This window comes from Halichoeres trimaculatus, unplaced genomic scaffold, assembly GCF_033239565.1.
Source record: "Halichoeres trimaculatus isolate MK-OKI-2021-1 unplaced genomic scaffold, fHalTri1.1 fHalTri1_scaffold_10, whole genome shotgun sequence".
NCBI classification, from domain to species: Eukaryota; Metazoa; Chordata; class Actinopteri; order Labriformes; family Labridae; genus Halichoeres; species Halichoeres trimaculatus.
The window spans coordinates 6,731,533-6,757,641 of NW_027437187.1; the positions used below are offsets into that span (position 1 = coordinate 6,731,533).

The window sequence follows — 26,109 nt, forward strand, 5'->3', positions numbered from 1 at the left end:
AGTTGCTAGACTTGGTGCCTTTTTCTTTTTGTTTTTTTGTTTTTTTTCAATAGCTGGAGGGGGCTGAAGATCTACTAAATATCGCCACAAAGTGGCTAAGTTAGCAACAATGTTTAGTGGATCAGCAGAGGCAGTTTCTACAAATCGGCTTAATTTAAGTATCATAACTTCTTTGTTCCTGTTTTTGGATTGGATGTTAGTGTGTCCCTACAGCAGAGTAGGCAGTGCTGGTCTCTGGCTTTTTGGGGGTTCGTTGGCTGAAAAGTTGGGAAACCCTGGCTGAGCTTCCCTGTCGGTTCTCCAACCAGTTTCTCCATTAATGGACCAAGCTGACCAGCATCTTCATCTTCACCTCATACAACTGAACTGAAATGAAACAAACTATCCCTTGATTGTGTTGTATCTGGCGCTAGGCTACACAGCAGTGATCTTCAAAATGAACACAATCCCCTCATGAAACACTTGTGATACTCACCCGTTACAGTCTTCAACAACAACAGTCTTTGTTTTTGGAGAGCTGTTACTGGTTGCACTTGCTCTTTAAAATCTAAAGCGTTGCCTGTTTAATAACTGGAGCATGCACTGATTTGACTTTTAAAGATTATCAGTTAATCCAGGATCGCTCCAACAATTCTGACCTAAAAATGTTTGTAAGAATATTTACTGAGCAGTGTTAGACATAAGGTTATCAGAACCTACAGGCTAAGCTAACATTAGCTTACCAATACATGATCTGTTGGTAGTGAAGACAAACTACATCAGTACCAAATTCACTTCACAGCTTTACAGGCTTTGTACTGTTAGTTTCTACACATTGATGTCTGAAAATGTGTCTGATTCACTGACAATGTGTCCCCCATGTTTTTGAAGTTTTGACAGTTTTAAAATAATCCCATGTTTTAAAACTGAGAAAAGATTTTGCTTCTTGCCCGTAAACTGAGCAACGAATCAAAGATATGCTGGCGCAGCATTTTCCAAGCTAGCCAACATGTTCAAAGCTGGCCTTGGCTATCATCAGCACAATGTGACACAAGAGCGACACATAGAAGTAGATTACTTTCCTTGGGAACACAAAGTGTTACAGTCGCTGTAGTTGTTGACAGAAGTAGGAGAACCTTGTGAAAGATCATGGGGAGAAAATTTAAAGGGAACATGATTTTTTTGGTGAAACAGAGGTTTACAAACAACAGTACGGAGAACTGCCGTCCTAAATTTGTCCCCTGCACACGATCAAAATGAAGGACACTGTGTAAAATGTAGCATTAATCAAATGATACTAGTGAATGGTGATGATATATTAAGTCTTTTTGTTATGAAACCATGTCCAAAGTCTATGCATATGTTTCTAAAGTTGTCAAATGTTATCTTTTGTGTGTAAATGCACTTAAATTGAAGTAAACTCCAGAGGCCCCCCTTCAAGTTGAGCTCTGTCAAGTCCACAATGATGCTGTAGTTTCTTGTAGCTGCTTGAGGAATGTGTTTCCTTTCAACATATGATGTGTGACAGTTACATTCCCCGGAGTGGCTGAAATACATGAACATCTTACCAGTCTATTGCAGCACGAGTTATTACAAATGATTCATTCCTTTAGATCTAAACAGTCTTATATCTGAAGCACAAGTGAGTGGCACAACTGAAGAGTTCAGAGAAGTTTTCTACATTATTTCCTTCTTGTGTTTTTGTTTTTGGCCAATCATTCCACCCAAGCCCCAAACTAAAAAGTCTGCTGCCATAGTGTGTCTTTACACACGTACTGGAAACTTAACTGAGCCATGTGAGCTGACCTCAGTTATTTTCTTGTTCTTGTTCTTTGTCTGGTTCAGGATGCTGTCCTCTTGTTGATTCTCATCTGTCGTAGGTTTGACGTAGGTTGGATCCCGAAGCTTACGTTTCTTTCTCCCACTGCTGTTACTGTACCTCAGCCTAAGGTGTAAGAAAACTGTGTACAGTAGAGCTGAAGTGAAGTTTATGTCAGAGCCGGTTTAGTAAACTCACATTCTGACCGGTTTTAAGAAATATTCCTCTAAAATAATATGTCTGCCCATAAAACCAAGAGCACTCCATGATGCTGAAGTGATGCATTCACTTTCAAAGAGCTGGAGGAAACAGCCATTGTCATAAAGAAGATTTGGAGTGAATAATTCCTTCTTTAGCTCCTGTTCTAAGTTGACTGATTCTTTTAAGAGAGAAATCATACATTTATGATCAGTTTCAAACTGTGAGCTCAAAGACTCAAAGTACTCAGTCTAATTCATATTGGCTGGTCTTGGATAAATCACAGTACTTATGGTTTCCATGTTCAGTGAAAAACCAAAATGAGTTCATTAGCAGTGTTAGAGAATGTCAGCACAGGTGTACTAGCTTTCCTTGTCATGTTTTTATATCTTTATGATTTTATATAATTGCCGTTGTCTTAAATGAAGTAGCCAACTCAACACTGTTAGCTGAAAACAGTTGTTCATGTTCTGTTTTGTGTTTCATTGAATAATAACACTTTGATTCTTCCCTTGTTAACTTTAAAAAATAAAATAAAAAAGTTAAACAGTGAGTTTTATGTGTCAATAAAAGACTCAAACATGACCCGCTGCAGTGCTTTTTTTGTTTGTTCAACTCACTTTTCTTTACCTTCATTTTTTTTCACCATGTTCCAACAGATCACAGGAGATTATGTTCAACTGTAGACTAGAGTTAAAAAATTCCAGGAATTTTCTAAATTGGAAATTTTTCATGGGAATTTATGGAAATTAACAGGAATTTTTGTAAATTTCTATTAACTGCATTTCCCTGCTCATAAACACGTATAAATACAAATATTCCTGAAAACTGCTGAAATTGTGGTAGGTATAATCAGCACGAAAAATAAATTGAAATTGAAAATAAATGCCATTAATGCGTGAATTGTGCTTCATCATAAAGAAATTTTTAAAAAGTTTAAGAAGAAGAAATGTGTCTTAAATTTTTCCATGCATTTCTGTCGCAAAATAATTCGTTCAAAATAGAGTAATGTTAAAAAAATACAAGAGGCCCTCTCCTGGACAGAAGATTATACAATCTGAATGGTGAAAACTGGACAAAGCTGTGAAGGCTGTGAAACCTGCCATTAAAACATACAGTTATAAAAGGAAAAGAAGTAGAATTACAAACAATACACGAACATTGTGTTGAAAAGCTGGATTAAAATTAAAACAAGTTATGTTGAGTATAGTATGGTTAAAAACATATGTATAATTCCAGAACTCACTGTGGATTAACCGTCATCAATACTTAATGGATTGATTAAACAAAAATGAAAAATGGGATAATATACACATATGCAATAACTTTACTGAAAAAAGTAGAACTTATTCAAGAAGAAAAGCTTTCTTGGTTAACTTTTTCAAAGACTGAATAGCAATGAGCTAGGTTATACATGTTAAGTTCTATGTATCTAATAAGATTGAAGAAATACAGATTACACTATACATAATATAATTATTGACTGTGAGGCTTTTTAAATGAACGAGGGAGGGCTGAAAAGTTTGTAGCCGAGCTGGGAAGGAGTTATGCCATAGTGATAAAACTTGGAATACATTAAATTCAACATTTTCTGACACTCACAGCATGGTTAATTTTCACATGAACTGACCCTGATGTAGTCTTTGAAGACTTTGAAAAGTAAAACCAGACACATTTTGTGAATGTGGATAAAATTTGGTGCCATGATGTTATCAACTATCTGAGGAAAATGGGGTTAACCCCCCAAAGACATTCATCAGCATGGCTGCTACATTAGGGGGAGTTTTATCAACTTTGAAAAAGTGAGCAGCTGAATTCAAGAGGGGTAGAGAGAGACTTGAAGATGACCCAAGGTCCGTCCGGACGTCCTGCCACAGCAACAACCCAAGAAAACATTGACCATATGGAAAAATAAACCATGCCGTAAGTGTCAGAAAATGTTGAATTTAATGCATGCCAAGTTTCATCACTATGACATAACTCCTTCTTGATCAGGCTACAATCTTCTCAGCCCACCTTCGTATTTTAAACATGTAAAAAAGTCAGAAGTTACTGTAAATTGTATGATACTATATGGTAAATGTTATATTCACAAATGTAAACTGAAAAAATGCACCCCCTGTTTCCCTGTTTATTTACAAAAAAAAACAAACTACACTTTGAATCTCTTGAATCGATTGATAACAAATAAATAAAATAAATAAAAAGAACAATTAATAAAATAGTAGACCTTTTGAATAAGTATCTTGGAAAGAAATTTCCCCTTAATATGTGAAAAGTATATATTTTTTATTCATATGCTAACAAGAGTTATTTGTCCTATTCATTTTTTTTTCTTATCTTTTTATTTATCAGGGTTTTTGCAATGGATTGAAGTTCTTCTCGATGTTTTGTGTACACCAGTGGTGTTTGTCATTTACAAAAATACATTAATAGATTAATTTGAAAATAAATGAATAAATTTATGAAAAAATGAATCTAGTTTAAAGTTGTGTTTTCTCCCGTGTAATGAACAGCGTCCTCTGCCGGGAAAACAGCGATATGACCAGGGATGGTACACTGAGCCAGTAATTTAAGGCCTTTTGGGTTGCCAGGTTTGATACAAAGTTGCCGAATGGGGATCGAGGTGTAGTATGTGTATAACAAATGAAATCGGACTAAAGTTTTATCGTCTCTGCTATAGATGAATCTGTTTCTAAATATTTGCATTAAATAGGAAATCTCTAGTTTTTCTTTTCATTTGGACTATTTCATGGCGCTTTGTAAATAAGGTTATTTTGAAGGATAAGACACAGAAACCTGGCATCCCGTCGTAACCAGACGTCAGTGGTCTGCGGCTGTAGCATTTGAGAGTTTGTCAATAGCTTTTGTTCGGCGGATATAAACCCAGAAAACGTCTTAGAGCAGCTATCAGTTCATAAATATACGGTTAGTTGGGAGTAGAAACATATAACGTTGATGTGCGACACATAGTTTGACTCGGTAAGTATTTTAAACACACTAACTACTGTACAATACTACAGGGCTAGCTAGCTAACGCTGTACATGTGATAGACTGGCGAGTCTGAAATCTTTTTCTTTGTTTACAAAACCAATCATGGATAAAGTTGGGATATTAAGACATACTGTAAAGGTTTTCGAGAAGCTTTTCGTGTCTCTCTGGGGGAAATCCCAGTCTTCATCCAGCAGCATGTGTGTGTGTGTGTGTGTGTGCTGATGCTCATTGTTTATGCTGTGACTTTTGTGTAGCTACATTGATTTTACAGAGCACATTTTACAGAGCTATCGTTAATCTGCTTAGATTGATGACTGAAGTCTGGATAAATGAATATGTTTCACTCTGAGATAGAGATTATAACAAGTAACACACTGGTGTTCTGTGGTGAAAACCCTGGTGAGCTAACAGTGAACCGCTTATGCTCCTTGTAATGTAAACTACAGTCATCTACACATGTGGCTAATTGTAGTGTGTTCGGTTTGCTCAGGGAGTCAACCACTGACACTAACTGGAACAATAGAAGTCTGTTTTATATCTGTATGATTGGTGATAGTGAAGATCTGTGCTCCTCGGCTAAAGGATACTGTGCGTGCTTCTGTTTCAGTGTAAACAGATCCCAACATGTTTTTATCCTTCAGCGTTTTATCTCTACGTCGGTCTCGTTGAGTTCGTGCAAAGGACAGTTCATTAAAGAAAGCTACTTTAGATACAACACTTTGTGTGCTTAAAGCGAATTTCTACGACCCCCCAACCTGTAAAACCAAAGCCACTCAGAGACTACTCATTACTGCCTGCAGATGACTATCACTACAGGAGATCTCTGCTCAGTCCCTCCATTGATGTGGGGGTACGTCCAAAATTCTGCCTGGAGGCTCGATGCCAATTTTGTGGTGTGATGTTTTGTTGACCAAGGCAATCCTGGCCTGTCTTTTACTGCCCTGCCCTATCCAGTGGGGCTTTTTTTTTTTTTTTTTTTTTTTTTTTTTTTTAACCACCCCTGGTCTTTGTAGCCAGCCATACTGTTGTCTTACTCATGTAACTTTGGTTTACAGTCTATAGCTTGAGAATGAGCCCATCTGGCCTGACCAGCCGGAGGCATTCAACTTACACCTTGTTAGCACGAGTGAGGCAAGTTTTGCATCAAGTAGTATCAGTTGTGCCTGTAGATTTTATTTGATGTAGGACTGAGTAAGAGTATCAATGGGACAGTACTATGATGGCTGCTAGGTCTGAGATGATTTGCAAGTTTAAAGCGCTTTGCAAAAGGAAAAAAACACAATACCACCAACAAAAAACACAAAGTAGGAATGTTCCATTCCACTTTTTTTGCAGATCAATACCAGTACCCGTTCTCCCTCTTGAGTACTCACCGATACTGAGTACTGATACTACTAGTACTTTTTAGACATAAGATTTTAAAGTGCACAATAAAACCAACAACTATCAGAGTCATTAGTCAGTATTTTTTAAAGTAAATTCAAATTCAAAATAAAAAAGTTTAACAGATAACTCTCCCTGGTTCATTCATTTTGTCTGAACAGAACCTGATGCACATTTGCTGTGGTGTTAAACCACAGCAACTAGTGGCGAGGAGGACTTGCTCAGCGTAAGATTTTCTTGCCTTGAGTATCGGCTGCTGGTATCTGCAGCCTTCATGAGTACCGATACCTTGAAAAAAGGCTGGTATCAGCCCGATACCGATGGTTGGTATTGGTACTCGCCCATCCTTGGGTGACAAATGGACAAATGTGACAACATGGGTGTAAAAGTCAAAACATGAATTGCAGACACCACAACACATCGAAAGTTAAAAGAGGTCAGCTTGAGCAGTTTTCATACAGACATTTATCTCAATGGACGCAGAAAAGTTTTGAAAGTAAAACATTTTTTTCTTTTTTTACCTTCAGCTGAGGTAAATTTTAACCTTGCAGAGCAGATGGACCTGCCTGATTCAGTTTCTGAACTCCTGCAGGTCCATCTTGTTAGGCTCTAATGACCAACGATTCCACTCGGCTAAATTTTGACTGGCCCAATCAGGGAAAAGAGGCGGGAGCTGTGGGAGCAGACGTGACGTCAGCAGACTTTCGTACTTGTCAGCGTTCCTTTGATTCTTAAGTTGACTTTACAAAAACAGCAGCAGTCGTCAAATGCCATTATCACAACTGTTTCTCATGTTCCTGTAGTTGTTTGTCTGTTGTTTCTCAGCAGCGGCAAACATAAGCTACGTCGTACCGTGGCTTGATGCGGATCGGTCTGTGGTGAGTGTGTCAATCAGAACGGTCGTCCAATCACCAGCTGCTGATTTTTTTTAAGGTCCCGCCTCTGAAAACAAATCTGAAGAGCTGCTACCCAGATGGACTAGTGAAATATTTCTGTGGCGGATATATGAAACTGTTCATCTGGTGTGTCAGGTTAGGTAAATGTAGCTTCATAGGGATCTCACCCATAGACTGTATATAGAGTGGACAGCGCGGCCCCCATTTCTCCATTGTATGATTTTTAAGACAAAATACCCCCCGACACATTGTGCAGCCAGAGTCTGCGCAGTAGAGGCTATGAGAGACTTGAAGAGAATCTGAGTGGAGCTGGGTGACAAAAAAGTATTATTTTTTTTCTTTTTAAAGTCTAATATCTTTTTGGCTCTCCTTTACAACATATTTAACTATTCCCAAAAAACTACACAAGAAAGGCAGCTGTCAAACATATTTTTTAACTTATTATAATTAATGAAAATGAAACTTTTCAGAATAAAGAGGACTTGAATACAAGGCAGCCAAATGATATCTTCAAATCACCACAACAATCAGACGTGACAAACATTTCTACGAGGTGTGTTCATTTTTTAAAGTTTGACCAAAGCCCATCTGGAATGATGGTCACCAGATTGCGTGAAGACCTCACTTCGAGCCGAGCAAGATGACATTTTGTGAATCAGCCATTCCAAAATGTCATAATGCATTATAGCTTTATTTATCATAGCTGAAGTTGAAAAAGACAACAATGTTTTTCTTACTTTTAAAGCTCCTCTGTGTCCTCTTTGATTGTGACTGAACTTCCATTGTGCCAGGGCAGGCAAATCATCTGGCACCTACCAGCCACCATACAATACACATTAGTCATTCAACATTTGTCTAATCTCTTGAGATGCCATTGAGCATGCTCTTATTTACAGTGAGGTTGAGACTACATTAAAGAAGCTATAGGAAGGATCTGCCTCGCCACCTTCTGGCCCGGAGTCTCTGCACACTGTCGTGAAGATGTGACTTTTAATGATATATTTGTTTGTTTTGGACTTAAATGGAGATCGGATTGAAACAAACTTTTTTTGTTTAAGACAACTTTTTACTGGATACCATGCACCAAGGAAAGGTAACTGTGCAGTTATGTAACGCTGTTGTTTGAAACATGACAACAAGGAAACTTAGTCAGTTTGTACCGTAGCCAGCTATATGTAGTCATATTCCAAGCGTGGTGCTCTAAGACATGTCTGTAATGTGTAACGTTAGTGAATCCTGGTTCTGTCCTGCCAGTCATCTACCAATCAGAGCTAACGTAACCTCACTCTTCATTTTATTGATAGACTCTCAAGTTTGAACAGACCACTGCAGAATAACTGCTGACTGTGGGTTGGAATCAACATTAACACAAACAGATTAGCTCCTGTGTTGGCCTTTAGCTCATGCTCTATCACTCTCCTGTTTGTCTTTCTTTTGCTCTGCTGTCCTTTTTCTGTCTGACAGTTAGGCTCCAGTGTCCACCATCACTACAAAATTAATCACAGAAATAGTTTTCAGAAGAGAAAAACACAGATCTCTTTTCTCTCTGCTCAACTTCATCAGCCAGCGTGGTGTTGTCATGGAGACCTAGATAGATAGATAACAAGTAATATTGGTGCTGAAAATTTCATTTTAATGTGTGGATTATGATCAGGCATATATCTGGAAGGGAGACTTTTTCAAGATCACTTTTAAACTCTTCACAGCTCCTTTAAATCTCTAGGCCGTTTCAAACTCAAAGTAACCCATTGACCTGCTCTTCACTTCATCTCTTGAGTCTTCTCAAATAGATGAACCTTTTTAGCCTTTAGCTCATGCTCTAGCCCCCGTTTAACTTTCTTCTGCTCTTCTGTCCTTTTTCTGTCTGACAGTTAGGCTCCAGTGTTCACCATCACTACAAAATTAATCACAGAAATCATTTTCGGTAGAGAAAGACACAGATCTTACTTCTCTCTACTAAACTTTGTCAGCTGGCGTGGTGTTAGAGACTTCTACTTGCCACAAATCAATCCGGTCCTGGTCCACCCAGTAGGGAAGCTACGATATGATAGCTATGATAGCTTTTATTCACCATTGCTCATGTTTCAGAGCAGCAAAATTCCATTTCAGTAACATCCCGTCTAAGAACACACAGTGACAGACAGGGGGAGGGACAAGAGCGGGTGAACTGGGGGGTAGCAGTGTGCGCAAAATGAGGGAGTATGAATAGAGGAGGAAAAAAAAAGGGAAATACCAGACTATACTCCTGAAGGGGTGGGATTAGGAAAAAACACCTCAGCATATAAACACAGGAACAACAAACCAAAAACTCAAGGACTTGCACATATGTCACTGCACAGACACTGAGGGATGCACACGCAGACCCACCTGGGCATGTGCACATCAACCCTCAGCAAGCATATTGGGGATGCTAATCTCATTTTAAAGTGTAGATTATGATCAGGCTAGCTAGCATATAGCCAGCATACCTGTGGCATGCTGATAGATGATGTCTCCTTATTCTGAAACTGACCAAAAATGGTTTTAATGATTTGTTTTCTACAGGACGAAGGGAAATGCTGTGTCTGTGCAGATATCCTAATGTCTGTCTTAATCTAGGTACAAGTAAATTGATGTTAGATTTGTAGGTGAACTGTTGAGCCAGCCAGATGCCGAGATGTTTATACTTAGCGACTCTTTCTTTATTGTGACCTTCCAGAGTTGTGATCAGCAGGATTTCTGAATTGAGTGGAAAACATGTATTTAATTTTATCCTGGTTTGAATAAATTTCAGGTTGAAGAGAGCTTTTTGCAGTTGTGAAGCTCTTATTGCAGTATGTCAGTGTTAGCCAAGCAGTAAAGCACTGTGTCATCAGCATAAAAGTGGGTGTTAGAGTGTTATAAAACTGATGTAATGACTTATATCAAGAAGGGAGTTGACCAAGTGTGAAGCAAGATCTGACCTTTTTCCTCCAGGAAAAGGTCTTTACACTAAATAAAGCTACAAACTGAGTTAAAGTTTGCTTTTGTCATGTTTCAAACAGTAGCTCCACATGACTACAAATAAATACCTCACATCATGGCTTTGCATCCTGGGAAAAATTTTCTTGAAGAAAGAAAAGTAGATTTTAAAAAGTCCACTCTCCAGAACAAACACACGCCCTTGTAAGAGTCATATCTTTACGACAGTGGGTGATGGTGCTCATGGGAGACAGAGTCTTTTTCTGTGAAGAACATTACAAATTCTGACCACAGCTGTCACTGAGATAAACACCAAACACATAATCCTGAAAGAAGCAGTTTGAAGTATCATTCCATCAGTTTGGATGTTGAAATTGAGTTGGATGTTGAAATTGAGTTGGATGTGATCATCAGAAGCATAAATAACTGGAGCTTGATTGATTTATCTGTTTAAAGGGGACATATGCTGATCCCTGATTTAATACTTACATATAATATAATAAATTTGAAAACAAGACCTTACACCCCCTGAATTTTCAAAAAATGAGATATTGTATTTTTTCTGATATCCTAGAACGAGATCTGATGCCTCTGAAAATAGGTCATTGCCATTTGGCCACGAGATTTCGACCGTTGTGATGACACGAGGATTCTTTCTTTTTATCGGAGTAATCTGATAAAGCAGCTCCTCCTCTGTGATGTCAGTTAGTCACACAACCGCCACTGAGGGATACACCCACCACGAGTCGACTGACTGAGTGCTGGATGCAGGGACTCTGCTCTGCTGAGCAGCTCGGCTTAACATGGTGAATTAGCAGTTAAAACACTGTAGTTTTAGCAGACGTCGTAATACTTGTGAGACTGTGATATTTGCATGCTTGTTCTGACTGCATGCACTGTGAACCTGGACCACAATGATGCGGCGGTAATAACATAGTGAGGAACTGACGGTAGAGGCGATCTTTAGACTACACTTTCAGCATGATGGATAAAACAGACAGAGAAAAGTGAAGGAGCAGAATGGAGCCCTGTTATAGAAATAGTTTACTGGTGAAGTCTGCCTATATTTCCACGTATAAACTAGGGCTGCACGATTATCGCAATCGCAATGTCAGCACATGCAATTCAGATTTTTCTCCATGACAACCAAGCAAGTCTGTAGACTCATCATGACACAACTTTTTTTATTAAATCGCAAGCACAGTCGCAATTGCAATATTGTCCACCTAATCGCAAATCGCACCTTTTCCCCAAATCGTGCAGCACTAGTATAAACTATACATGTTACAGTACCGGTTTGACTCACCACACTGAAGCGTCCTGAGATGATCTGTGTCCAGGTGGATTTTCTTCCTCCTGAGCTGCAGAACCGTCCGGGTCTGACTCAAGGTCCAATACAAAAGGACGTATCCTACACTAGGGCTGAACAATTTATCGTTTTCAGATCGAAATCACAATTTTAGACAATGCAATTTTGAGATCGCCAAAGCAGCAATTTTTTGCAGCGCTCCTGACTGACTCAGGATCTGTTGTGTCAAGTATCATACACATTCTGTTTTACAAATTTGTAGAAAATCTATATGTTAAAAGTGCTGGTAAGCAGGTCAACAACACAAAGCCTCTGTTTAGGAGTAGAAGTTGATGAAAACAGATTATTTATCATCACTATTGATGATTAAAAAATCGTGAATTGCAATATCTGCCAGAAAAATTAGATCTTTTCCTAAAATTATTCAGCCCTACATGTGAATATCCCAAAGCTTGATTTGAAGAAAATCGTGAATCGAATTGAAATCACAATATCTGCCAGAAAAATCGCAATTCAATCTTTTCTTAAAATAGTTCAGCCCTATCCTACACTCTGCCATTTTATTAGTGCTATCAATAACTTACGGTGAAGTTTTGGCAAACAGCAAATTCGCTCGGTCTGCTCCATTCAATATGGCAATTTTGTAAATACTGCCATGCTGCAAAAACCGCCCCTTGGCTCTACCCCCTCCGCCCTTCTGATAGATCTGACCAATCAGAGCACAAAGGGCTGTGACATTGCGAGGTTACTGGAGGTCATTCTGGAAACGGAGCGTTTCAACGAGATCTTCAGAATGACCTAAAATGAGGATATTGAGAACGATATTGTGGGGCAAAGAAGGAACTAAATGACTTGTACTGAGGGCAGAAATGCTTTACAGGCATCCTAGTCTGGCATAGTGAAAAGGAGAAACAAGCATGATATGTCCCCTTTAATTTAATGCTGATTTAATCTGTTTGTCACTGCTTGTGTCTGTGTAACAAGTCGTCCAACTAGCACACCTTCTGTCAGGTAACAGAAACATGTGGTGTGGTAGTTGATGGACAGGTTAACTTGGTTTCTCTTCTAAAAGGAGTGTTCATTTTGCTGTGACAGCCTTTCATAGAATCACACCTGCTTGGATGGGATGGTTAACACTAACACATGCATGTGATTGACTCCATGATACTTCTCTCAGCTAAGCTTTAACGTTTTGGATACTAAAGCTAAAACAGTAAGAGGCACAATAAGTCTCTTTTCTCAAAATTAAAAGATAAAATCACCCCCACACTTTAGGTGATTCATTGTCCCAAACTGTGAAATGAAAAGATGAGTTTGTAATTAACAAACAGTAGTCACATAGCAGCGATTCATATGAGCTAAAATGCCCGTTATTGATTTCCCTCAGGTCGATGTGAGAAAAGGTTCCAGGATCTTTTAGGAGTTCATTTTATGACCCTCAGTAAGCATAGAGCTTGTTCTCATGAGGTCTGGTTTTGACCTCGACAAGTGGTTGTGTGTGTGTGTGTGTGTGTGTGTGTGTGTGTGTGTGTGTGTGTGTGTGTTTGCGTGTGTGTGTGTGTGTGTGTGTGTGTGTGTGTGTGTGTGTGTGTGTGTGTGTGCGTGTGCGCGCCTCGGCAGCCTGTTTGGTAGGCAGCTAATGTGTATTTAATTACTCGAGTTTCATGCCTTGAGCCAGAGGGAAATGATCCGGTACCTGCCCAGAATTTCCCTTTTTGTGGCTCTGTGTGTGTGTGTGTGTGTGTGTCTTACAGTTGATGGTCACTTAAGGTAACCTGGGAAGTTTCTTTTTATAATTCAGCTAAGTGTTTCCCTGTGAAAGGCTGATTGCAGACACATCAACACATTAACTGATACGGTGCCATTCATGATGGAAAACACCCACATTTAGAAACCACAACGGCAACTGAGGAGATTTGTAGCAGAATGCTGGATGTTGAAATGGAAGTAAACATTAACATTGCTCAGCAGGAGCCACACTCATGTGACTGCCTGCAGTTTCTCAAGATTAGGGATGGGCATTTCAAGCAAAACAGCTATTCAACATTGGCTTGTAACTATTCCAAAATAATTTAAAGATTGTTGCCTTTCCCCGCGCAAACTGCCGCCACCACCGCCCACCCACACACATGTACCTGCCGACATTATTACCTGTTCTGCTCTGCACGTCAATCATCAAACTTAATTATTCGGGTTAGGAAGCCTACCACATATTGTTGATCTGCGGACAGCGCCGAACCTTCTGCTGCATGCCTCCCTCTCACATGGCTGTGCAGAGTTATTGATGACTTGTGATATGCGAGACTAACCCTACAGCGTTTGCACTGCACTTTATTTTTGTTAATTTTTTAAATTCCCAATCTATTTTTGGGCATCTCCTCCTCCTTGTTTTGGCTGAAACTCCACTAACCTGTGGATTCCTGGTCTGACTTTGTTCATTATGTGAGTCTGTTGCTGAAGTCAAGTTAAATATGATCTGGTTTGGACATAGTTTGTTTTACTTTGAAAGCCATTAGGCATTTTAGATGGTTTCTGTGCACAACTTACTGTCCCACTGAGGGATGGGTACCTTTCACATTTGAAACGATACGGTACCGATGCCTGGTACCTGGCAATTGGTACCGGTACTCAACGGTACTAATTTTCGGAACTTTTTTTGTGTTTATGTGGTAAAAAAATATCAATTAGTTTGATAATAAAGTATATATTTTTTTTCAATTTGACATATTTATTCTTCAATACAAAACCTTGCAATGCTGTGTTTATGACTAGCATGGAAAATAACCTACTCTTCCACTGCCTCTCAGTCACAGGGATGCGTTTAGGTACCTAAACATGGTACCTTTTGATGTTATATGAATCAATACCCGATACTTTTGACTGAATTTGGTCGGTACCTATAAAAGTACTTAATTCGGTACCCATCTGTAGTCCCACTCAACTGTTTTTTTTTTGTTTGTTTGTTTTGTGAAATTGATGAGTAATAGCTGTGGTATCCAGGATAAAACTATGATCTGTCGCAGACAGGACAAAGCCATCATCACACAAACAATCCCTTTTTTTTATGTTGACTATTGACGTTGACGAGGGCTGCAAGATATGGCCAAAATCCAATATCTCGATATTTGTAGGCTATATCCCAATACACGATATATATCTCGATATTCTGATTTCTCCTCTAAATCACTACTTAAATGTTGTATTTCATTTGGGTGTGTCTTCTGATAATAACCTAGCTTGCAGTATTTTGGTATTCAGCTGTAAAATAGCATCAAACTCCTCTGCCGTCATGTTTCGAGCAGAGCACAGCTGATTGCTGTGACCAAACGGCACTCAGAGAGATGGGCAGAGTGGGCTGAAAAGCGAAAGTGAAAGTTAAAAACATTCTGCGTTTGTTTCTCGTTGTGAGGAGCTGGAAGAGAATTAGGGGTCATACAGGCAGCAAAGCAAACCCCAATGAGCAACCCCGGGAACTTGCAACCAGAGACTGATAAGACGTGCACGCGACTTCCTTCTCTCCTCTCCCAATATCATAACACACATGCGCAGGAGAATTTTTCTGGGTGGGAGGGGGCGCGCGGTGCTCGCTGTGAGAGGAGCACCGGCTGAGCAGCAGAGAGTAAAACGAGCAAATCACCGAAGAGATTTACATTTCGACGACTGAAAGTTTTCTGTTTATACTCGATGATTGCGATATAGCCGTTTTGTACATCTCACGTGCAAAAGCCTGCGATACATGGAGTATACTCGATACATCCCCCAGCCCTAACATTGACTATTTGAATATTCAAAAATCATTACCCACCCTTGTTCTTTGTGATATCCGCTTAAAATATCTCGATACTGAAACCTCAAACATCAGAAAAGGAATAGAGTTTGCAGCTTAAAGGGAAGGCTGCCTCAAGTGAGTGGATGCTGATTTTTCTTTGAGCTTGGGGAGATTTGTTAATTGTATTAGGGCTGCAACTACTTATTATTTTAGTAATTGATTACTTTGACGATTATATTTATGATTAATCGATGAATCTGGGAAAAAAAGGATAGGAACGTATGAGAGTAAAATTCACAAAACACGTGTTGCTATTTTAGTTGATGATTATTGTTTGCTCAAAGATATATATATATATATATATATATATATATATATATATATATATATATATATATATACAAAGAAACAATGTTTCTGTTTAAACTGACCAGATGCTGAATTTATAAAGTATAAAAAAGGCATATGAATGTATTGTCACTTAAAGAATCAACAGTTTGGGTAAAATACTAGAAAATATATTGTTATGTCAGATTAAGAACTTAGTGGGCCAAAAAGTAGTGCTGCACAATTTGGAGAAAAGGTGCGATTTGCGATTAGGTGGACAATATTGCGATTGCGATTGTGCTTGCGATTTAATAAAAAAAGTTGTGTCATGATGAGTCTACAGACTTGCTTGGTTATCATGGAGAAAAATCTGAATTGCATGTGGTGACATTGCGATTGCGATTGCGATATCCTCTTTTGCGATTACGTAATTGCATGTGCTGACATTGCGATTGCGATTGCGATTGCGATTGCGATTGCGATTGCGATGATCGTGCAGCCCTACCAAAAAGGCAAATAAATAAAAATGTGTCTTCAATCTTTTCTCCTGCAGGTCAAACAGTTCACCCCCTCTGCTCTACCACTGTCTGTAGCAGCTAACGCTAATGCTAACGTTAGTTTAATGGACTCCTCTGGGTTTTTTAACATGGTGACGATTTAATAAAAAGACTTAACGAGTACTAAAAGACAAACCATGAATTTCACAACATAAAAAGGGAGTGTATGTTGGATTTTGTTGCTCCTCCCCTCACTGTTGAGCTTCCCAGCTCGTCATTGATGAGCTCAACATGTTTGTGTTTTAAGTGCTGGATCATTGCAGTCGTACTGCCGTGCCATCCAAGGTCATTTTTACACAGCATGAAATTCTCTCAAACTCAGGAATTTTTTGGACTAACGGCTTCTCTGGTTCCGCCATTATTTGTGTGTTTACTTGTTTCCTTTACCTGCCGGCTCAGCTTCTCCTCCTCCACGCTGATCTGTTTACATGTGACACATACAGCCCCACAGCCCAGGTAATCTACAATCCACTCCAGTAGGTGGCGGTAATGTACCTTCAGCTGGCTGCCAACCGCTAAATAATCCAACAAGAAGGAAGAAGACAAATTAACTGAAGAGAAACTAACACAGCAATAGATGCACAGCACGTGCATCTATTATGGAAAAAACGCTGTCAATGCTTTTGATAATCCATTTTTATCAATTTTATGGATTCGTCGTTGCAGCCCCAAATTGTATAGATCTCTCTTCTCACTTCTAAACTTTTATCTCCACAATGTCTTCAAGAAACCAAACATTTATTTCCTGGGGTCTCAAGGACTCACTTTATTGAAAAGTTATAATCCCTCCTGTGCCTTGGAAGGTCAGTGTGCTGTGTAGTGTAACTCCAGAAAGGTCGTCTGAGGCTGTGTCTGTGTAACATATTATGTCATATCCCCCTGCTCTGCAGATGGAGATCTATCTCACTCTGTCCAGTAACAGGGTAGTTTCCAGACTCTCCTGTGAGGCTAAACAAGGAAGGAGTGCTTGGCTTGGCACCAGTTTATAACTTCCTTCCCCTTGGCTCACGGTGATGGAAGTGAGAACAAACCTCTGGATTGGTTTTCTCTGACAATAGCTTTACTTAAAAACAGACTTTTCTCGATGTCTGCAGGTCGTCCTGAGGTCAAACTGTAGCTGAGGAGATTATCATCAATACATGCACGTTAGGTCAGACCTTATTTTGTATTCGCAGCACATTTGTTTACAGATCTGAAAGGAAATTACTTTATCGAATTTCTGCTGAGATGAATTTTTCTGGCTATTAAGCCAAAATTTGATTTAAAAAGAAGTCAAACACCTGAGATCTGTACACATTAAGCGTTAGAAGGTGGAAAAGATTCTTCAGTCTCTGTTTCAGCTGTGGGACTTTTTCCTTTCAACATGTGCAGTGACTCATTGTGTATTAAAAAAAACAAACAGTTCATCCACTGTTACAGTGACCTAATTTAATGACGTCATGAAAAACCATGGGCTCAAAGAAGGCTGTGTACTGTCTTACATCAACTCAGGTCGACTCCGGTGATCTTTACCTCGTGAACTCCTGACATTTTCTGCACAGTTCAAGGAAATTCATTTGATGATACTTTTCTGGAGCTTTCTTTCACACTTGTACGTTACAGGAGAGGAACTGAGCAGTTAAAGTATGAAGCAGTAAAAGTTAAGTCAATGAGGACATCACCCTCTTTCATTTGTTTGCAGAAGGCTCGAGGTCTTTTAACAGCTGTGCTCACAAATGGGCTTCACTAGTCTTTGTCATTTAGGTTTAAAGGAGGTTTAAGATTTAGTTCAACTCTTCAGGGATGTTTTTCTGTGCTTTTATTTTCTGAAAGGTGACCTTTGGAGACTGGAAAGGCACCTTTAGATAAAATTTATTGTTAATATTATTAACAGTCTGAAAAAATGCTTCAGCAAAATGTAAAAATTGAATTATGAAAAGTCATCTTTTAAAGGTAAAACTGGGTCCTGTTTGTTTAACTTTTAAGATAAGAAAAAGTAAGTCAGTAACCTTTTGCAGATATTCTCACTGAGTATCCACAGGTTCTTAACCCTCTGATGTATGAATTATGAAAGCCTTAGTAAAGATCTTTTTTACAAAGGGTTTTTATTCTTCTTAGTACATGAAAAAATTGTTTTAACTTTTTTTTCTTGAAAATATGATTTTTTCATAAAGTTACAGACATGTCCAATCCGGTGGACTACATGCGCCTGTGCACTCAATATAACATATTGTAAAGTTACTGTAAAATGAATTAATTTTTGTAATATTGTAAATATACAAACCCTTGTTTCTTTTTATATTTTGAAAAACGTTTTATTTTATTTATTATTTTTTTTAAAATTTCAACACAATATAAGTGCAATGTTTAGGCCTGAATTAGAAAATCAATGACACTCATAGCAGTGAATCTTACACCTGAATGTGTCAAACCATCTCCAACCAGAAAACCATTATTGTGAGTTTCCACAGTTCTATATGGATGCAGGACAGTATTACCAAGCCCGTATATTAGCGTGTTGGAAGAAAACATGAAGTGACTTTTTTTAGTCTCTGCATCACGGAACACTTCCATGTTCGTTACACCTAGGCTGAGCTCACGGGCTACTTTGGTGACTGCTTTCTGCTTCTCGGGTTGTGGAGGTCCCACTGGGTCTTTCTCTTTTGCTTTGCTGGAGAGTGCTACTATTTATTAGCGCATGAGCCACAAAGGCTTGATTCCCCTGTTACTGCCAGATTTTCAGAAACCAATGCATTAAAGAGAAAACTAATTTCTAGTAGCTGTCCACTGCAGTGACGGCTATGCACCAGAGGGTTAAAAAGTCTTAAAATGTGTAAAATCAAATAATTTGAATTAAAGGCCTTGAACTGTCTTTAATTCTCTTAAAATCTCATCAATTGCCTTAAGTACTATTTTAAAAGGTTTTAAAAATGTATTAACATTTCTTCTGTTTAAGACAAACGCATAAACTTCAGTTTTGCTTTAATGTTTCAGTTTTTGAGGACACTATATCAAACAACCAAAGTACCTGTGAGCCCGCCCAGAGTTTACCAAGCACAACCAGCTAGAGCGCTGTGTGCACAGCGTGGTTACAGCTGAGCGGTATAGAAACTCAAACACTTTGCATCAATTCCATGCCTCCGATTTTTCTTTATGTCTTTTGTACTTTTTTGTCAGTATGGATGTGAAATGGGTCTTAAATTGTATTTATCATGAAAGATAAAAGAATAAAAGATGTCTTATAAAGTCCTAAATTTGACTTGTTGAAACCTGCAGAGACCCTGGTCTGTTCCCAGTTTGATATTTTTGCCAGCTAAAAAAAAATAAAATCGCAAGAAGACATAATAAAATAATTCCATAAAACGGAAACAAGAGAAAAGTTTCTTGTATTAAGACATTATTCTAGAAGAGGTGTCCCAGTCCGATATTGATATCGGATATAGGTCAGATATCAGCAAAAAAACAAATATTGGTATCTTATCGGAATGCATCTAAAATCGCTGATATAAGCAGTCCATTCCAGACCCCACTCCTGCTGTTTTTATTTGATTTATTTAGGTTATTTTCTGGGTCTTCTAATTTATTCTTTATTTTATTTAATTACTAGTTTATTCTTATGTTTAACGTTAAAATTTCTGTTACCCAATGATTAATAATAAATGGGTCAGTTTTTGCTCATACCTACTGTTGCTGACTACTGTTCTTTGTTTGAATAATATCACTTAATCAAGCCTTTTCTAACATGACAGACATACTATAAAATAAGTAATAAAAGTATGTATGTTTAATACTGATATCATATCGGATTCATATCGGTATCGGCCAATACTCAATGCTGCAGTATCGGTATCGTATCGGAAGTGAAAATGTAATATTGGGACATCCCTATATTCTAGTTGTAAGTAAATTTTTGAGTATATTTTCCTTGTTCCATTGGCAGATTTTTTAAAAGCTTGTCACAAGCCATTCAGAGCTCTTTTTTGTCGTTAGGTAACTTGAAAGTATGAGTATAATAAGGCATCAGTTAAAATAAGACACAACTGAACTGTTGTCAGCCTGGATTCGAACATTGTCAAGTTGAGGCCTGTCTCACATCTTCTGATAGACTATTCCAGATTTTAGGAGTATAAGTTAAAACACAGCCCTGTGTTTGGTACTGACTCTTGGCACAATTAGGTGACCCCTTCCCGAGGTTCTCAGAGTCTGGGTCTGGTTTATATGGCTCTAACATGTCAAATAGGTACCAAGCAAGATAATTCCTTTTCTTGACCAAAAGGGTTTCTCTCTTTTTTTTGTAGTAATGGTGACTTTACAAAGTTTGCTTGTTGTCACCTTTCAAACTATGGCTTTAAGAAACTACAAATGTATATGTAATTTCCTTATTCTGAAACATGTGCAACGACAAATAAAAAACCAATAATAGTAATAATAATTACCTTGTTGCTTTGAATCTTGGGCAAATGTCACTTGAACAAAGAAAAGTTATAAGAGGATCTGCTCTCCAAACCATTTACTCCAAAAGTCACAGGCTTTGGTAAGAGTCACATTGACAGTGGGTGATGGTGCTCATGGGAAACTGAGTCTTTATCCCTTAAAGACATGACTGATTCAAGCCACAGCTTGTCACTGCAATCAACAGCAAACAGATGGTCCTCACAGGGCCTTTAAGTATGCTAATGCTAACTTTGACAATAGGATCTTTGGATGTGTTCTGTTTTTGGCCATCAGAGTTACCAGAACAATACATTTATGCAAATTCCCGTAGTTATCATTTGTTTTGTTTTTTTCTTTGACGTGCAGTTAACAGCAGCCTGTTGTGGTGCTATTTATTAAAGTAACATTCAGGTCAATCTGTTGTTGCCAATGGGGCTTGAGTGTGCCTTGTTTTGCATTCACCATATTATTTGGGGCTTTCAGCGTCTTTTTAGGTTATTCAGAAGAATTCTCTGGACAGTGTTAGTCATTGTTTTGTAGTCATAATGGGCATGAATATGCACAAAGCCAGCGTGTCTACCCATTTATGGAACTTTTAAAGGAGAAAAATGATGTGTGCTGTATTTGTGATCCACCAACAGTAGATACTGAGTTCACTAAGCTGTGGGATCATTTTTATGTGGTTGTAATGGCAAGTTTAACATTTTTCTTCCTTTTTTTCCCTTCCAGATAAGAAGAAAGGAAGAACCGCAGCTGAACTTGATATCAACATCATCATCTTTGTTTATTACTGCTCTGACCACGCTGTCATTTACCCACTCCTTACTGGCTGCTCCCTCCATTTTTCAACATGGCAGCTGTGTTCATGCTCTGGCAGTGCCACTGACCTTCACCCTGGACTTCACCATGGAGAGGAAACGTAGAAAGAAAATCGTCTAGCTGCCCCGGCTGTTTGCAGTATGGACTCATTTTTAGAGCTTTGGACCTGAACTGCTCTGTCCTGACCCCTGAGTCCTGAACCAGGTTTTAGCTGCTCATCTTAACGGAAACAGCACACCAGCTGCTGCTGGAGTCAGGAAGTCCCTGGTAAAACTGATACTTTGTACTACTTCACAACTGAAAATGCTCCTGCTTCCTGTGTGGGCGTCCATGCTGTTGGGGCTGCTGGTGGGTTTCCTGCCTTTAGTGGGTATGGAGCCAACAAGGGGAGCCAAATCTGGCTCTGACCCCACCCTCAACTTAGAGCCTCTGCCTTCATCATCTGGCTCCAACTGTTCCTCACAGATGACCCTGAAACTGGAGTTCTCCTCTAAGGTGGTGGAGCACGGTAAGAGTCCAGAGGAGCCAAAGAAAGATGTACAACACTGTATTACATCATGTCTGCGATTCCTGGATTATCATTATTATATTCTATAGAGAACAAACAAAACTAAAGCTGAGAAATGTTAGCTCCCTCATCAGTGAGAGGAGAAATTCACTAAAACAAGTGGCTGAACAACTTCGAACATTCTTTTGTGATCAGACACATTTTAAGTACTAACAAGAGGCATTTGTGTCTTTTTCTTTTTTGCACTTAGAAATATAAAACAGTGTTCCTAATCTCAGCTTCAGCTCCTCAGCCAAACACTGGCCCAGACAGGAAATGATTGCTTCTAGGAGTGGGAATCACTTAATTACTCATGAAATAATAGAATATTTCTAATATAAGGCCAAATCAGGGTACTTTTCACATTTGAAACGATACGGTACCTGTATTCAACGGTACCAATTTTTGATACTTTTGTGTATGTCAATGTGCTAGAGATATTAATTTGTTTAGTAATAAAATCTCAATGTCTTTCTATTTAACATATTTATTTCTCAATATTTAATTTTACAATGCTGTGTTTATGTCCAGCATGGAAAATCATCTACTCTTCCACTCTCTCACAGTCACAAGGATGCGTTTAGGTACCTAAACAAGCTACCTTTTTATTTTACGTGAATTGGTTCTCAGTACTACAGATGGAATTCGGTTGGTACCTTTAAAAGTACCTAATTTGGTACCCATCCCTAAATGTAAGATTGTATCATGAAACAGCGATGTGATAATCAGTATTAAAATGATTTGAAAAGTATTATTTAATGATACATCACAAAACCTGATGAGCCAAAGAATTAAAAATGCTCTTTAATAGACAAATTGAAGCATCAATTGTTTAATGCTCTGTGATTTGATTTCAGAGAGATAAAAGTGTTTTTCTTCTCTGTAACTTTAATTTACAAAAAAACATGTAAGCTGTAGATTTACTGAAAAAAGTACACATTTCTTAAAAAAAAAAAAAAACTCATTTTGAGCTCGAACAACACAACAAGCTTATGTCAGTAAATGTTCATATTTTATACTAAAACTTAGAAACAGTAGCAGTAATTCTATGTGATTGTACCTGTGACAGTTAGTCGTATTAACAGTCATGTCTGTAGCTAGAGCTGGCTATTTTTCAGTCAGCCTCTATTCCTCGTAGCAGACATTTTAGCCCGTTATGTTGGGTCTGTTTTGTAGAAAGCTTTATTGGTTTTCATTTTTGTAAAGCTGATGGATTTTTTTTTCTTTTTGGGTTCATCTTGAAATTTCAAATATGAGATTACCAGATGGAGCATTTTATATAAATTGATCAGTGGTGTAGATACAGGAACACTACAATACAATATGAGTTAATGCAAAGCTAGACTGCATTTATTAAACATGGGAAGAGAATTTGAAGAAAAGTTCTTAGAAGTAATTGTATTTTTTCTGTGTTCTTGGTGCTTTCAATATTCTCAACGGTTAAAGGTATATTTTCAATTAATTTAGAAAAAACAACAAATTAAAGTAGAGATTTATTAAGGTAAGAAAGTATTAAGATATATATCACAGCAGAATTCATCATATTTGATTTTTTTATCACACACAAAGAATCATATCATTTATTGGAACAGATTTATTCCTTTTTTCATCTGATGGAAAAAGCACTTCCGCACAATCCCCTTACAATTTGGAAAAAGCTACGTGTTTTTTTTCAATGTTATTTTTGAAATTTGTAGTAAACACGTCTTTTAAGACAAGAAGGGAAGAAGATTTAACAGTTTTCCTTTAGCATCACTTCTCTTCTGCCTCAAGGACCGTCTAACATTAGTACTGTTGTATTGTAGTTGAAATGCTCCCTCAATCCAGTAGGCGGGGATAATTCACATAAACCTGAGTGCCAACAGCAGTAAACACTAAAAGAAGACAGGCAGCTTTAGCGCCGTGGGGTGTTGGAGACATTATTTGAGGTTGACTAGCCATTGCATACTGAGAAAGCTTCCCTGATCAGTAGGACATCCTTGAATTCTTGTCATACTTCAGATTTCGCTCTTTTTCACAAACTACGTACAGCATACTGAATTTACATCAAATCAGGAGGCACTGCCGGTACAGTGGGCAGTTTGGAAAACAGCCCGAGTCTGTGTGTGCAGTCCTGAGTGCTCCTCCATCTTTCCTCTCATCTTAGCATGGAGCGCGAAGCGTAACAGCTGTTTCTCTTTTTGTGATCAGAGCATCTTGTGCATCTCTTAGTTTCCTTTGACTGTCTGACAGTCTGTTTTCCAAATGCCCTCTACTGGTACTTAGCAGCTGTTTCAGAAGAAATACTAGAGGAACAAAAAGTGGGAGGGCACAGAGGAGAGGTTTAGGATCAAAACAAAAGAGGGCAAGTGTTTTGGTTTCATCTTCCTTTGTTAGTTTCTGGATCAATCTTCAGCAGTATGGACGTGTTGGAACAAAGAGTCAGCATCTGTCAACAGCTAATATACATAATCTGTTCTTACTGTTTGTCAAATGTTGACTTTTCCTATCTCTGTCTCCTCAGAGTTCATTGTAGGATTCACAGGGTATTTCTCAGCCAAAGCTCGCAGCCTGTACATCAGCAGCGCCCTGCGGAATGGGGCCGTGGCGGTGGAGTGGCACATTGTTCCCAGGGAAAACCCAGCATCCGACTTCCCCAGTGACTTTGAGCTGGTCCACATAAGCCAGCCTTCACCCAGCAGTCTGAAAACCCTGGAGGACCACCCTTACATCAAGAGGGTGACACCTCAACGCAAAGTGTTCCGCGTGCTCAAATACGTTCCCTGTAAGTCTGCAAGATGTGGAGCTGTGTTTTCAAAAAGATAGCAGGCCATCTGAGAAACAGAAATTTTTGGTAGCCTATTGTCTGCAGTGGTCACATGACTCTGCTTCACTCTCTACTCTGTGGTAAAGGGGTAAGAAAGGGTTGTGTATCTTTAAGTGAAAGTCCAAGGAGTGCTGGGGGATGGAAGAAAGACACAGAGCGTCTGTGTTTGCTCAGCCCAGGAAGGGCTCAGTAGCTGGTCAGTGTGGCTGGCCTGGCTATGTGGGGGGGAAGGGGCTGTGCTTGGCACTGGATGAAAGACTTCAGTGTGCCCTCAGCCTACAAACACATGCTCCAACAAGATGGAGGACATGTGTAGGGCATGAAGCCTTTTATGTTCTGGGCTTTTTGACCCTGAACAAGAAAGATCAGACTTTAAAATCCCTGTTAGACTTTCAAAGACCAGAAGCAGCGTTTTCTTTGGCTGGAGAAACTTGTACTTCATGATTCAGGTTACGAGGAGTGGGACTTGAAAAACTAGTTCCTGTTGAGAATCAATAAGAAAACTTGTCAATCCATTGATATAGTTAGCCTTTTTGCTTAATGATTTCCTTATCAACTTTTTACACTTTGACGAAGCTGCAGGACCTTAGGTTGACTGGTCTGCTGCAGCTATCTTAGCTTAGCAGTTAGATAGCATTTCCCTAGAAAACTCTGATTCAGGATTTTCAGCTTGAAGTTTTACTGAAAAACTGAACTCACAAAGAAATGTACATTACTCTTTCTCAGGAGATTCCTATTCAACACATTCAACATGGTATAAATCTCCTTATTTACCAAAAAGGATATAAACAAAATAGAGCTGGCTTGATGCTATCTGAATGGAATATACAATTAATATGCTAGTGGCAAGCAAATACCAGTATAATATTGGCTTCAGAATAGAACTTCAACTTTCATCACAGAAACACATCACAATGATGCAATTATTAGGCAAATGAAGGAAAAGGTGCAGACTTCATAACTACAACAAGGTTCCAAACAACTTAGAATAGTGCTATAACCACTCTGAGACACCAGATGGCCTACTTGAGTCAATGATATCTTACAAACAGTGTATCAGCGTCATGTGATGAGCAATTTTTTACTTATTTCTGTATATTTACGCCCAGAAAAATTCTTATAAACTGAATTTCATGTTGCAGAAAATCTGTAAAACTACTTTCTTTACAGAGAAAATTCACAAGGGGAATTGATAAGAAAATCAATAAAGAAGCAGATCAATAAGCAGAATCGATAAGGGCATTGATATTGATGAAATCTTATCAATGCTCATCCCTATAGGTTACCAAGACACATGGCGTGCTATGTTGTGTGGCGACAGTTTAATAAAGCAAAAGGAGTTCATTAAGAGG

At 38.6% G+C, this 26,109-nt stretch overlaps 1 protein-coding gene across 1 annotated transcript in view; it reads left to right on the top strand.

Annotated features, from left to right (window-relative positions):
* The first annotated feature begins 4,802 nt into the window (after positions 1-4,802).
* Positions 4,803-26,109, top strand: part of mbtps1 (membrane-bound transcription factor peptidase, site 1) — a 49,277-nt gene continuing 27,970 nt past the window's right edge. The window contains exons 1-3 of the mRNA XM_074678167.1: positions 4,803-4,978; positions 21,315-21,912; positions 24,455-24,715. Of these exons, the coding sequence (XP_074534268.1) occupies positions 21,708-21,912; positions 24,455-24,715 (466 nt within the window). The 5' untranslated portion in view covers positions 4,803-4,978; positions 21,315-21,707. The remainder of the gene's footprint in view (positions 4,979-21,314; positions 21,913-24,454; positions 24,716-26,109) is intronic.